This window comes from Synchiropus splendidus, chromosome 3 (assembly GCF_027744825.2).
Source record: "Synchiropus splendidus isolate RoL2022-P1 chromosome 3, RoL_Sspl_1.0, whole genome shotgun sequence".
Lineage (NCBI taxonomy): Eukaryota > Metazoa > Chordata > Actinopteri > Syngnathiformes > Callionymidae > Synchiropus > Synchiropus splendidus.
The window spans coordinates 33914464-33927629 of record NC_071336.1 but is presented as its reverse complement, the minus strand read 5'-3'; the positions used below and the strand labels follow the sequence as shown (position 1 = coordinate 33927629).

The following is a 13166-nucleotide window of genomic DNA, read 5'->3' as shown; positions in this document are numbered from 1 at the left end:
GAATAAATATACTTTTTTATGGGATTCCTAGGTCTGATTTGAAATCTAACTGTCAGTTATCATTCATTGTTGCAACGAGAAAACTGACACTGATCATGCAAATGCTGATCAAGGAGACAGATGTGTACACACATGTATGAGGACGGAACTGTTTCAAGAGACCCTGCACTTCACAGGCAACTGTGGAGGAAATGTTGATGGAGTGGTGAATTTTTCAGTGAAGAGCACACTGGAGTTGGAGTAGAAACAAGCCCTGCAACAGTTTAATATCTTTCACATTACATTTTGTGGGATATGGCCAAGTTTTATGACTTTATTGTGACATTTTTTGTTGAAAAATGAAAATAATTTATTTTAAAATAATTGACAGCAGAATAGACTGGACGGAAGACAATGTTAATGAATAAATGTAATAAACGTTAGATCAGTGGACAAAAAGACTCGCTAAAGAGGGATTAATGAGGAAGCGTCAATATTTACAGAAGTAAAAAGAAAGTTATATTTCATGTCAAATATGTCGTAAGCCTAGCCATCCAGTGGCCTCTGAACACTAGGACACGGTTTCATCAACCCTGCAATGCTGTTTCATGATGCCTCATCTACCCATCACTAATGTTTGCCATCTTTGCTAATCCCATTCTGTTGTTACATTGGCGCTACGGAGTACAGTATGTAAGCAAGTACAGTATAATGGTACACTCCATAAATGACATTAATAATTAGAATAATGAGTGTGAATATTGGACAGTCCTCACAAGGAGTTGACCATTCTGCATCCGACTGCATTTTGAACTAACGCTGAACCGAGTGTTGAACAGTGAAGAGCCTGTCAACGCTCTCTGCCCTAAGCGTTCTGTTTACTTCCCTCCGTGCTCTTCCTCGGTAGGAAATCACCCCCTGAACTCGCATGCCCAGCCAGTCATTCCATGGAAGAAAAGCTTTTGCCAAATAATCAGTCCAATTTTTTTTTTTTCTTTCCAAGGTGGAAGGCTGATTTGTTATTTCAGAGTCTGGAAGCGGATCCTGCCTTGATTTGTACCCTTCAGGCACCTGCGGTAAAGGTCTCGCACAGCCAGACCAATCTCACAAACCTCATGCAGCACCTGTTTTCATTCTGCTCCTCGCTGGCTCGTATTTTGAGAGCAGCGGTGGAGTCCTTGCAAAACTTATTTTGGAGTAAAGACTAGTCCCTGAACAACCCACTCCAGAGACCAAAGGCTGTGCTTCCTTTAGGTTTTGTGTGTCTGAATAGGAACTGATTGGCATCACATTGACCATGTAGAAACAAATGTCTGTGCTCAGCTGTGGTGACAAGTTTCTACCAGGGTCACCAAAACATTTCCGTTGCAAGGCTATTCCACTTCTGCATCTCAAATTTGTTATTTATACTGGAAGAGTAGCTGAAGATTTTGTGTTGATATTTGCTACAGCTGTTGCTGAATGAGCAGTGGTCTGTTGCCTGATGTTGCAGTGAAGTGGGGACTTTTGGCAAGTTGTCACAATTGGTGTGGTGCCTGAAAACGCCAGATCCCTGCGGGTGCATGAGCAATCCCACTAAGAAGCTGTGCGGATACGATCGGCCCGTCTCTGTGCGGACAGTTCACAGATGCTAATGTTGATGTTGCAATCCTTCACGTTACTTATCTGGATTGGTTTTGAGTCCAAGTCACGCCTGAGCTCTCCATATGTCTGCTCTCACATGTGGTGAGCTTTGAAGTGACCCAAAGAACAAACAGCACCGTCTCAGATGGGTTTGTAGCTCCGTCATCGACGAGAGACTGAAAGTATGATGCTCCTTCAATTCTGGAGAAGCCAGTTGAGGTGACTTTTGATGATTTGAGGCAACTGGGAGGAGGCCCTGGGGCAGACCCAGGAGCCCAGATGAGATGGTGGTTTCTGGAGGGAAGGCTGAGCCTCTCAACTTGACCTTGGATGAAAGGTGAAAACAGATGATGAAAACAAGACGATAGTGGGAAAATAGAAACTCTCAGGGTGATGCAAACTATTTGAAAGCTTTCAACTTGATTTACTGTACTTGTGTATTAAAGGTAAGAAAAGGTGAAGTGTGCTTTGGTATTCAACTCATGTAGTACTGCTGTCGGGCCAAAATTGAAGCTCTTGCTTTGGCAATGTGAAACCTGAAGTTGCGTAATCTCAGGGTTACAGGGTCGTTTCTTTCGAATGAAGTTCTCACCGGTGAATTATGAGATTAATTGGCTTCAAAATCATGTATTTCTTCCTTTAAAAAGTAGAAAACCAAGTTAGCTTTATACTTCCAGCTACGTTTGCGTCAGCGGTCATCGCTGAGATGGTAACTCTGGCTGTGTTTAATGAGGAATGAACTTCTGCAGATGCTGTGCTTTGAAATTGGATTTAAAAAAATATAATAAAACAGAGATACTTGAAGGTAGAGAAAGGTCCTTTGGAAATCTGACCTCAGGAATACTCGAGCTGAATGATTAACAGCTTTAGCTTGACACGGACTCATGTCCAGAGTTGAGAAAACTCTCTGCATCACGTGGCCTTGAACGTCTTCAGCTTCTTTGAAACTAATGATAAGCCACCTGTCTCCACCATTCCATTTGAAATGGCTGTACAAGAGTAATGTAATTAGGTGGTGGTGCGAAGAAACAGCTTGTCTTAGCAATTCAAAAAGACGACAAATAAATTCCTCAATCTGCATCAGAGAAGGTTGTTTGCCTCGTCCTTCCCTCCACCACCTGTGGTCTTGAGAGTCTAATTTTTCGGTGCAGCTGTGCTATGTTTTATGTTTCCCCGAGGACCCGTCCTGCTCGCCGATGACTGGATCTTGGCTCGAGAAACAAATATGGCTTCTTACTTTGCCTGCTGTAAAATCAAAATTAACTTGGCTGACGTTAGAAAACACATCAAATGGTGATCTATCTACTTGTGTGTTCCCATCACGTCTGTTGTTTTCGCAGTAACTTGTTTTTCAATATACTATAAACCTCAGATTTCATTAGACGCCAGCGTCAGTCACACATTGCTAAGTTGACCAAACACAATTCTACCATAATTGAATCCACATGAGCAGGTGTCGACGAGAGCTGTGTATTGGCAGGTATCTTGCGATACATATTCCGATACAGGAGTGCCGATACAATTCATTGCAATACATTGCATTACTGTAAATTCAGCAATATATTATAATAAGGACCTTCATTTTATCGCGGGAAGTCAGATTAATTCAGTACAATATTATTAGATTACATTCGATTATATGGGCATGAAAATGATCTTATTTTTGTGACGTTAGTCCAATCCAATTTTTTAAATATTCATCTAGCTGACTTTAAATATCAAGACAATATGGTGCAGTCAAGTATCGCAATATTTGACTCGCGTGGACGAGGCAACACAAAGTTTAATTCATGTATTTATTACGTGTATATTACACGACATATATGATGGAACGTGGCACACTTTTCATGGAACATGTTCACATGAACGCCCAATACATTGTTTATTTTTCTCTCCCTCACTGAGCCCTACTGAAGACATAGATCCTCAACCAAATTCCGGGCTTTTGCCAAGATTTTTTTCTTTCCGTAGCCATTGGTCACGCCTCCCATTTCTTGCCCGCCGAACCACAGAAGATTGGTGAGCTGTACATTGTGCTACATTAGCATAGCTAACTAAACAACACTTGGAGGACTGACCGCGAGGTTGTGCTGTCATTACGCTGCCATCCCTACACCTGAGGAAAACTTGGCGAAAAACCCAGACCCCATTAGTTAATGGTCCAAAGTGAACACATCAATCAATACCTCGAATAGTCAATTTCACCTGAGCGTGACATTGACTATGAAGGAAGAATATTGTGTTCCATTGAATTGACTGGTGTTTCAGAGGTGTTTTTCTGGGTTCCTGTTTGTCAGAGATCATTGACACAGTGAGTATGGAAACTGTTGGGGACCCCTGGTGTGTAGTGATGGGTGTGTGCCATCAGACCACCATATTCAGGAACATTCATCTTCAGCCAGACTCTTGCATATAATATTGTTGCTGGTGTTTTTACACCGCGAAATGTGATCTATAGCCAACATGGTTGCCTGGTGACATATTTTCAAGCTGAAAAAGGGTTGCATTGACAACTACAGATAGGTATTCATGTGCACTGCTCAATTAAACCGTGTTTCTTGAGCTGCCTGGAGTGCTGCTGTCCAAAAGAGGCCACTTCACATTGAAAGCAGCATTTTCTAAGCTCTGATTACTTTACAAACAGCCGTGCTGCTCTTGAAGAGTGCTGTTTGGAAAAAGGCTCATACATATTTAATAGGTATATATAAATCTGTGTATCTTTTAAACGCCACAAAGCTGTCACACAATCTGTGCAGGTCGGCGCTCCACTTCAATGGTGTCGATGGTTTGGTGAGCACGGCTTCTAAAGTGAAGGTTTTGACTCGTCATACGGAAAGACAGAGCACAGTCAGTCGAGTGGCAGAATTATTTGCATATAATTTACTTGTGGCACTTAAGTGACAGGCTGATTAACAGTCCTTGAACGTGATGACGTGGTGCCTGAGGGGGCGATGATACACCGCTGACTTTGCCACAGCAGCACATGTACAGTGCCAGTTTCATTCAGGCAAGGATGACAAGGGCACCGAGGAGTGCATTGAAATCCACCTGCTTTCATTGTCGTATCTGCTTAACCCCCTCTGCTCGTGTGTGATGACACTTGATGCCCACGATAGTGAAGCAGCTGAATGGATGCTATGAAAAGGCTTGATCAGATGTCTGTTTATGTTGCTCGACAATACAGACATGGCTGCACTGTGCTGGCAGAGAAGTGTGGGACATTCCATTTAACATTGAAGCTTATTTGAACTAATTTTACTTTCAAATTCTCTGAGTCCTTCTAATAAATAACCAGGTGCTCGAAAACAAAGAACGCAGGCTGTGATTTGTTTTGAGACCTCAAAAGATGAGTCAAAAATGAGTGTTCTTAGTGCTGGTTTCGTCTTGAGTGAGGGATTGGATGTTAAATTAGCTTTGCTATAGAAACAGATTTCGGAAAAATAAATGTGGATCTTTAAAGGAGAGCTGTCCTTCGTGATTGATTCTCACTGGAGAACCGACCCACGGGGGACTGGAGAGTACTTGTAAAACTGAAGTTTGGCATTCACTCAGAATGTGTATTGAAAATGAAGTGGATACTTGTGTGATGAAATTCTATAAATGTGAAAAAGATAATGGAGACTTTGGTGCCGAGTGTTTCGCATGATGTCCTTACCTGTTGATGCCTTCTCCATCTGCCTCTGTCTTTTGATACATTTTCATTTTGGTTGAGAAAAGTGATGCCAGTCAAATCTTTGCCATGTTTTAGTTCTATTTCTCTCTCTCTCTTTTTTGGAAAGTTGTTTTTATAGCAACAGACTCTGAACGCTGAGAACACAGTCGCGGGTGACATGTTGCCAGAATAGGAATGATAATTTAGCTTTAAATATTAAAATCAGATTTTCGACTTGCTTCAGACACTGGAACGTGGATTAGAAGCGTGATTCATTCCCTTAACTGGTAAGTAGGGATGCAGCGAAATGAAAATTAATGGCCAAAGCCGAAATAAATTTTAAATACTTGGCTGAATATTGAATAATACTGAATGTCCAATTTGGACCTTGCATTACGTCAGTACATGTTCAGATGATTGAATATTTTTTATGTGTATATTTTTTTATGTTTCTGACTTTTCAAATAGTAATTGTAAAATATATAGATATTGCATAATAGGCTGATAATATAAACAGATGGCTCTAGATATTTTGGTTAAACATTCATGAAAAACTGCAATTCTGTTCACACTCTAGAGCACGTTCAAATATCCAAAACCTTTATCACTATATAAAGAATTTGAATCATACTTTGCCCTGAAGCGTCGGCGTAACGACGGTCTGAGCTGGCCGCGCTTGATACTTGAGACCATGGACAACAAAGAAATGATCAAATAAGGAGGAAACGTGCGACATGGGTCAAACAGTCAAAATCATTTCCACTTGTGTTGAACAGCTCTTGTTTGGTCCCCAGCTGACTGGGCTGTGGTGTTGTGGAGTCGATGCTGTCACCACTGAAGTGGAGGAGTGTGTTGCCAGATTTTTCTGCAATATTCTGTTACATTGCGTTGTCAGGATTCAGTCTGAGCTGCACTGTGTTTGATCGCGTCACACACTAATATTTGGCCAAATATATTTGGCCTCTGAATATTTGCTGCATCCCTTTCTAAGCTTCTGCTGCCAGCATCCTACCATCCTACCTTTAGGCACCTAGGCTCAAACGTTAGTTACACAGATGTTATTCCTGATTCTCTGTGTTTTATCAGCCATCAATAATGAATGACAGTGCTCAGCCTGAGAGTCAAAGTTGGGTCTGAGTCCCAGATGTTGTGGGGAGCTTCAGAGTACAAAGGTGCTCTCATGTACGCCTCATTTGCTGAGAAAAGAAAATGTAACAGTCCAAAGTTTTATGGTTTGTAATGGCCATTTTTTTTATGTACGCCAAAAGATAATCCGAAACAAGATCCGTTTTTATTTCCCCACATTTCATTGGCACTTGTCAAGAATGGGATGCGTGATTCACATGCACCTCTGCACTGCAGCACAAATCTGCGACACCAACATTGATCTTTCGGCTCCTCAGGTGTTTGACTCACCTTTCATATTCCTTTTTTTGTTTTGTTTTCCTGCCGTTTGCCTTGTCTTGGAGGTCCCACTCCCCTTTCACCTTCTAGCTTTTGACATGTGTCGACGCCGCCTCCTCCCTGCGCTCATAAGTCAAACTGTGGATCGTTCCTCCCCCACCCACCGTCTGTTTTTATTCCCTCTCCTGCCCCTCATCTTTCTTCCTGGCCTCCTGCTGGGCCAACTCTGCGCTGACAGGCTCCTGCAGGGCACTGTGAAGATGGAGATGCTGGCAGCCAAGAAGCCAGCACCTCTAATTTGTTTCAAGGTGAAGCCAGTTCAGGCGGAATGAGGGGGGGTTCATCAGCCTGCGCTGCCACAGCATGGGGGCGTCAACTCTGGCTCTCTGCTCTGCCACGCAGCTGCACCCGTCGAAGAAAGCCTGAACATCTGTGGCTGGTACTCGCCGTAATGTCTGGTCTGACTCAGCGTTTTGCAGTCGCACACCCGCGACAGCAGAGAAACATTAAGACCATTTGTTAATGGGATTGTAAGTCGTCACCTTGGGGTGTGAAGAGTGTTCCAAGTTGTCATGTTCGCTATTAGAACCTCACCTCCACTGTGGCCTGAACTATGCTAAAGTGCTCTTGTAATTACTGTAATCGCAGCAGTGAGGGCTTTATTACTTATTAACATGTCATGTTGAGGTCTCCGGTACTGCTGTCTTAATTATGAGCATCTTCTCTCGTCTGTCTGGCTCGGTCACGCGGCTTCACCTCACTAAACACTAATCAGTATTACATTGCTTGTCTCCTGGGCCCTGTCATGTTTCTGTAACATCTGGCTTAACTGCTCACATTTATTATAAAGTAGCACTGAGCGATAAACAGTAATTACTGTTGAATAACTTTTAAGTACATTGTTAAACATGGTGGTGCAAGTTTGAGTAATCTGGTTGGTAGCGTGTACCGAGACGGTTTGTAACCTCGCAACTGCACGTACCACACAAATGGCTTGATCGCAAAGAGCATGTTCAGAATCACAGCGGAGTGCTCTGTTTAAGCAGCTCTCGCAGAAGAGGAATGTCACCTGAGCGCTGAGACACACACACACACACACAAGCTTGTATTAGTGAGTGAGGAGGCAGCATCCAAAATCGATGAGGGATCATGTTGTGTTTTGTTTGAAGTGTGCTGCATTAGTCTTATTTATTTTTCCTCTGCACCCGCCCCTGTTAAATGTCCATTTAAAAAGTTACATTTTTGTCCCTTGCAATTCCAAAAATGTACCAAACCATACCTTAAAACTTAGGAAGCATACAAAACCAAAACCTTTTATTTTTGATCAGGTCGTTGCCAACGGCATTTGACTGCACGACCACTCCAAACAAGGAGCTGATTGACGTCTGCAAACTGCACAGTGAATTCCGTAAATCGTTGAATTATCACATGCCAGAAATGAACTTGGAAAAGTTCCCAATAATGCTAACCAAAAATGATTAATAAGCTAAGATCATTGATCTTAGCGAGTTGCCAAAACCCATGCCACATGTCTCATCGGACTTGGCTTGTCTTATCTTTAGTGTCTTATTTCAGAGAGGGACTTGGTCTCTGGTCTGATGAAGACCTGCTCATGAAGCTACTGTTGGCAACAGTTCATTTTAGAGCAGGTCCAGGAGTGTTTTCTCTCAGGTCCTCTCAGGTTTGCTTTCATGCCCCTTCCTGGCAAACCGCTCCAACAACCTGCTGATCCTCAGCGTATGACAGCACTGAAGAATCTCCAAGAACATGCTCCATCACAGCGACCCCTCTTCTTCTGGTGCCAGTATGGCCTCTGTAGCTTGATGGGGCTTCCTGAATGTAGCTGTTAGCTTGTGTCGAAGTGATGCAGGAATGGCTTTTTTAAATGGCCAAACCAGTGGGAAGATTTTTTTTGCCTCCTGAATTTTTCCGTCTCGTGTGTCAGCCATTGTCGTCTCTGGCGCCTCGACAGCCTCTCTTGGATGCTTAACCCAACCAAAGCCTCTTGTCAAAGTTGTTTTGAATCTTTGTTGCGGTGACCTCTGCTTGTGTGTCATTTTCTGCTCTGGAGAGCGAACAGGCAATAATCACTGTCATCTTCTTGGAGTCCACACGTCAGTGGAACAATGTCTTTGCTGTTAATAACGACTTCTTCCTCGCCGCCTGTCGATGGGTCCTTCTTTACGAGCCGGTGACCCTGAAAGATTTTGCCTTTGTTGCAGAGTATGAGGATGGCAGTTTATCATCATGGGTGAACAAGGAACGCTTTCAAGGATACCTGCAAATCGATGGCTTCACTCTGTACGAGCTCGGAGAAACAGGTGAGTACTGCGTTCGCCCTCATTGCAAAGTTAGTGCGGCCATTCTTCTGCACCTATGAGCCCCTAATGAGGTCACATCCAAACCACACAGTGGTAGGAAACAGGAATAGGAAATAAAACTGATGTCTCTTTGTAGGTCTTCTTTATTTTCTTACTTTACGCATTTTTGTGTTTGCTTTTTCTACCCCGGTCCTATTGATACGATCATTTGAATATTTTTTTTCAATGAATATTGTTCTTTTTAACAATATTTCTGGTCCCTCAGAATAAATTACCAAACTATATTGGAAAATATATACTTTGAAATGAAGTGCCTTTGTATCATGTGCTGCCAAAATATTCACCACTTGGTAAAATCATCTGTTAGATATGATTTATGCAGAGAACCTTTTAACAAAAGCAAATGATGTCAAAGCCGTTAGCAGATCATGTCACTGTGTATTACGATTTTCCTTATTTTGCCCTTGTTTTCTGATATTTAGCCACATAATATGAGTCTTTTTCTTCTTCCTTGTGGCTTGGCAGCACCTCACAGCAGTCTGGGTCTATTTTAATGTGGCTACTTAGGAAATTTAATTGCCCACCCATGCTGTAGAGGAAGAGTCTGACACTGCGTTGGTGCCGTCAAAATTAGCACCAGTTAATCCATCGTCGCGATCTAATCTCATTAAAAACAGCCATGCGTAAACTCATGGACCGTGCGGCCGTGGATGCGTCTTGTTGCCTGCCACTGTAGATCTTTGGTCCATCTCTTCTGCAGCTCATGCAAGCAGAAGAGCTTAGCTGTTTATAAACTGCCTGGTTCGTGATCTAACAAGACATGACTGGAGATATTGTCAGTGTCTGAGGTCGGCAGCTTCTGTTGAGATTGAGGAGAAGCAACCAACTTGATGTGAAAGATGCACGTTAGCCCTCTAGAGGGGAAAGTAAAGGAAGAGTATGCTGCCCGATGACCTGGCTGGACTGACTTGTGAAAGACGGTTCTCTCTTATCGCTTCTCTCCACAGCGAAAACAGTTTAGTTTGCGTAGCTGAGTAAATAGGTTTTGAACAAGAGAGTTGTTCTTTTTTGTTGACCTGAACAGTTAAATGTGTCTCAACCAACGCATTATCTGCTTCTTCTCAATGCAACAGGATTCACGCCGGTAGATTTTCAGTCAAAATTAAGGCCCTGTGATTAATCTAATTTACATTTTAATTGTTTGTAACCGTGCTGAAAGTAATTGATGAGGAAGAACAGAGACGGCAGAAGAACAATGACTGGACACTGAGTCAACACAGAGGAGATAATCTCTCGCTTAGAAGCAAGAGACGTTGTGTATTTTGCAGAGTAGAAAATTAACAATTAATGTGGAGAGGTAATCTAGCACTGAAGAAAGTTTAAATTCCACTCAGAAGTGAATGTATAATAACTATGGAAGTTTATATGATCATCCATCCATCCATCCATCCATCCATCCATCCATCCATCCATAACCACTTATCTGTTAGTGCGTCGTGGGGGCAGCAGCTTCAAAAGGTTGTGCCAAATGCCCTGCTCTGAGGCAACAGCCACCAGCTCCAATGAGGGGGAATCTCTAGACGCTCCCTGGCCGCCCCTCCACCTGGTCCTGGGTCGACCCCTTGGTCTCACAGCTGGCTGTGCCTGAAACACCTCCAAGGGGAGGCATTCAGGTGGCATCCCCGCCTCATCGGGTTCCTTTCAATGCGGAGAAGCAGTGGCTCTAATCCAAATCTCTGCCAAGTGTTAGAGCTCCACGCCCTATCTCTCAGGGAGACGCCTGCCACCCGTCGGAGAAAACTAACTTTGCCTTTTGGCTCAGCTCTCTCTTACAGACAACAGTGTGGTAGAGCGATTGAACTACCGCCCCTGCTGCGCCGATTTGTCGGCCAATCTCCAACCACCTTACCCCCTCACTGGAGATCAAAACTTAGTAGTAGTAGTAATAGTTTTAGCCTGACCTCATGAGGGCTGTAAAAATGGAGGCAAAGGGCCACACATGGCACCCGAGCCGCACTTTGCCCAGGTCTCTTGCCCAGCATCTGCTGGAACTCACTGCAAAGATCACTATCTTCATTTCATACTCTACTCGCTCCTTCTAACGTCCGTCTCATTATTGCTTGAAATATCCGATGTTCCCCTGCTCTGTGCTTTATTGCTGCTGTAACAGGAGAAGTGCTCTTCAATATAGCTTTGCCAGACTTGCTCAAAAGCACATACTCTCCTGCCCCCCTGGGAAATTTAGGCAGGAGAGTGAAACACAAACTGCCTCTGAAGGAGCAGAAAAGTGATGCCCTGTGTGAGGGAAGATGCTTTCTCTTAAACAAGATACTGGCCCTTAATGTTGACCTCTTATTTTTACATCAGCGCTGTTCTGGGAATACTGCCGAAGTTTATTTGATTTGCATGATATATCAAGTGACATGTGGCCTGATATTCCAGGTGCTTCCTCTGAACTCCACTTGATGAAGTCAAACAGAATTCCCATCAAGAGGAAGATATTGGCCCTGAGTTTTTGAGTTTTCGTGACTCATGTTGTGGGGTCTGTGAGCGTTATTGTAACAGGAGCTTGAACTTCATTGAAAGCTTCTTTCGCCAGCTCGTCTACACACTGCTGGACGACTGTTTGCACTTGACCACGAACGCCATCGATTGCCATCATTGTCATTCATGTCAGCAGTCCGCCAACTGCTCTTTTGACATGATCTCAGCTTTGCCTTCTGTGTCACCAAGCTACTGATGCCATATAAAAGTGAACACATCATATGTTTCAGTACTCCACTCATACACATCTCTGGACAGCGTTATCTAAATTATTTCTTTCAACACATTACATTTTAAAGACTTAAAACGCTGTGTGTTTGATATAATCCAGTTAGTTTACCACGGCAACTTGCCTATTCACTCATTTACTTCTTCACCTGAATTTCTAACACCTAGAATGTTAAGTTGAGTTAGTTCAGCAGTTTAGTTACTTAATCACTTTATTACTTCAATACTGTAGTTACTTCATATCTTCAATTGCTTTGTCATTTACGTGACTTCATCACTTCACTTACTTCCTCACTTCAGTTACTTCATCGCATTCAATTTGTCACTTATGTTAATTCATCACATAGTTACTCCAGTACTGTAGTTACTGCATTACTTCAGTTACATTCATCCCTTCCATTACTTTGTTGTCACGCAAGTTAATTCATCAGTTCGTCACTTTACTTACTTCATCATGTCAGTTGCTTCATCTCTTCAGTTACTTCATCACTTTAGTTACTTCGCTTCACTTACATTATCACTGAAGTTACTTCATTACTTCATCACTCCACTTACGTCATCGCTGTAGTTACACATCAGTTGATAAGGTGTCGTTTAAAGTGAATAAACAAATGAGTGGAAGTACTTTCTCAGATTTAAATCTTTACAGTTAAAACTTCATCTAAGCCCAGCAAATTGTTGGGCAGTGTTTGGTGAAGTTGTCTGTCCTGACAGCAGTTCTAACAAACATCTGCTTGTATCTTGCATTATAGATGAGACAAGTCAAAGGAACATCTAAATAATGGATATAACTGCCTTCTATTTTTGAGCGTTCTTTTCTCTGGACCTTCGTTTTTCGGTTTAATCTCCGGGTCAAAAATAACATCGATATTCGCATAGGGAGACGAGGCCAGAGGGCAGTTGGCCCGCTGCAGAGCCGTGATAAATTATTGGCCAAGAAAGCCTGAGGATATTTCTCCTGTCCTTAATAATACACAGAAACCAGGAGTGCAACAGTAAATGAAGGATAACTGAAGCAGCAGCCATGACTTACCTGCTCGCGGCAGCGTGAAGAGACCGTGGTGACGTCGCGCCTCATAGTCAAAACAAGAAACTCTCATTTGTGGGCATCTCATTAAAGCCTAGAATCAATTGTTTGATTAATGCTAAAAAAGAAATTTCACAAAAATGTGTTTCATGGGACTCAAGGTCATTTTCAATAGATGATATTTGCGTTACCGACTATGAGCACCAGGGGGCAGCCTGGCACTCTCATCTCAAGGACATTGCTGCTCTCAGGAAAAAAAAAAACTTTCCTTTTAACTTGAGTAACACTTTTATTTGGAGCTACTTGTCCTGAGTTTGGGGCTGAGTGACACTGAAATGGCTCCTTGAGCACTTCACAAGCTTAATGTTGGAGCGATGAAAGAATCAGG

At 42.8% G+C, this 13166-nt stretch overlaps 1 protein-coding gene across 2 annotated transcripts in view; it reads left to right on the top strand.

The window, feature by feature from the left end:
* tmx3b (thioredoxin related transmembrane protein 3b) overlaps window positions 1–13166 on the top strand; it is a 45295-nt gene that overhangs the window by 10164 nt on the left and 21965 nt on the right. For both annotated transcript variants that reach the window (XM_053860145.1, XM_053860144.1), the window contains exon 10: window positions 8881–8979. In XM_053860145.1, coding sequence (XP_053716120.1) covers window positions 8881–8979 — 99 coding nt within the window. The remainder of the gene's footprint in view (window positions 1–8880; window positions 8980–13166) is intronic.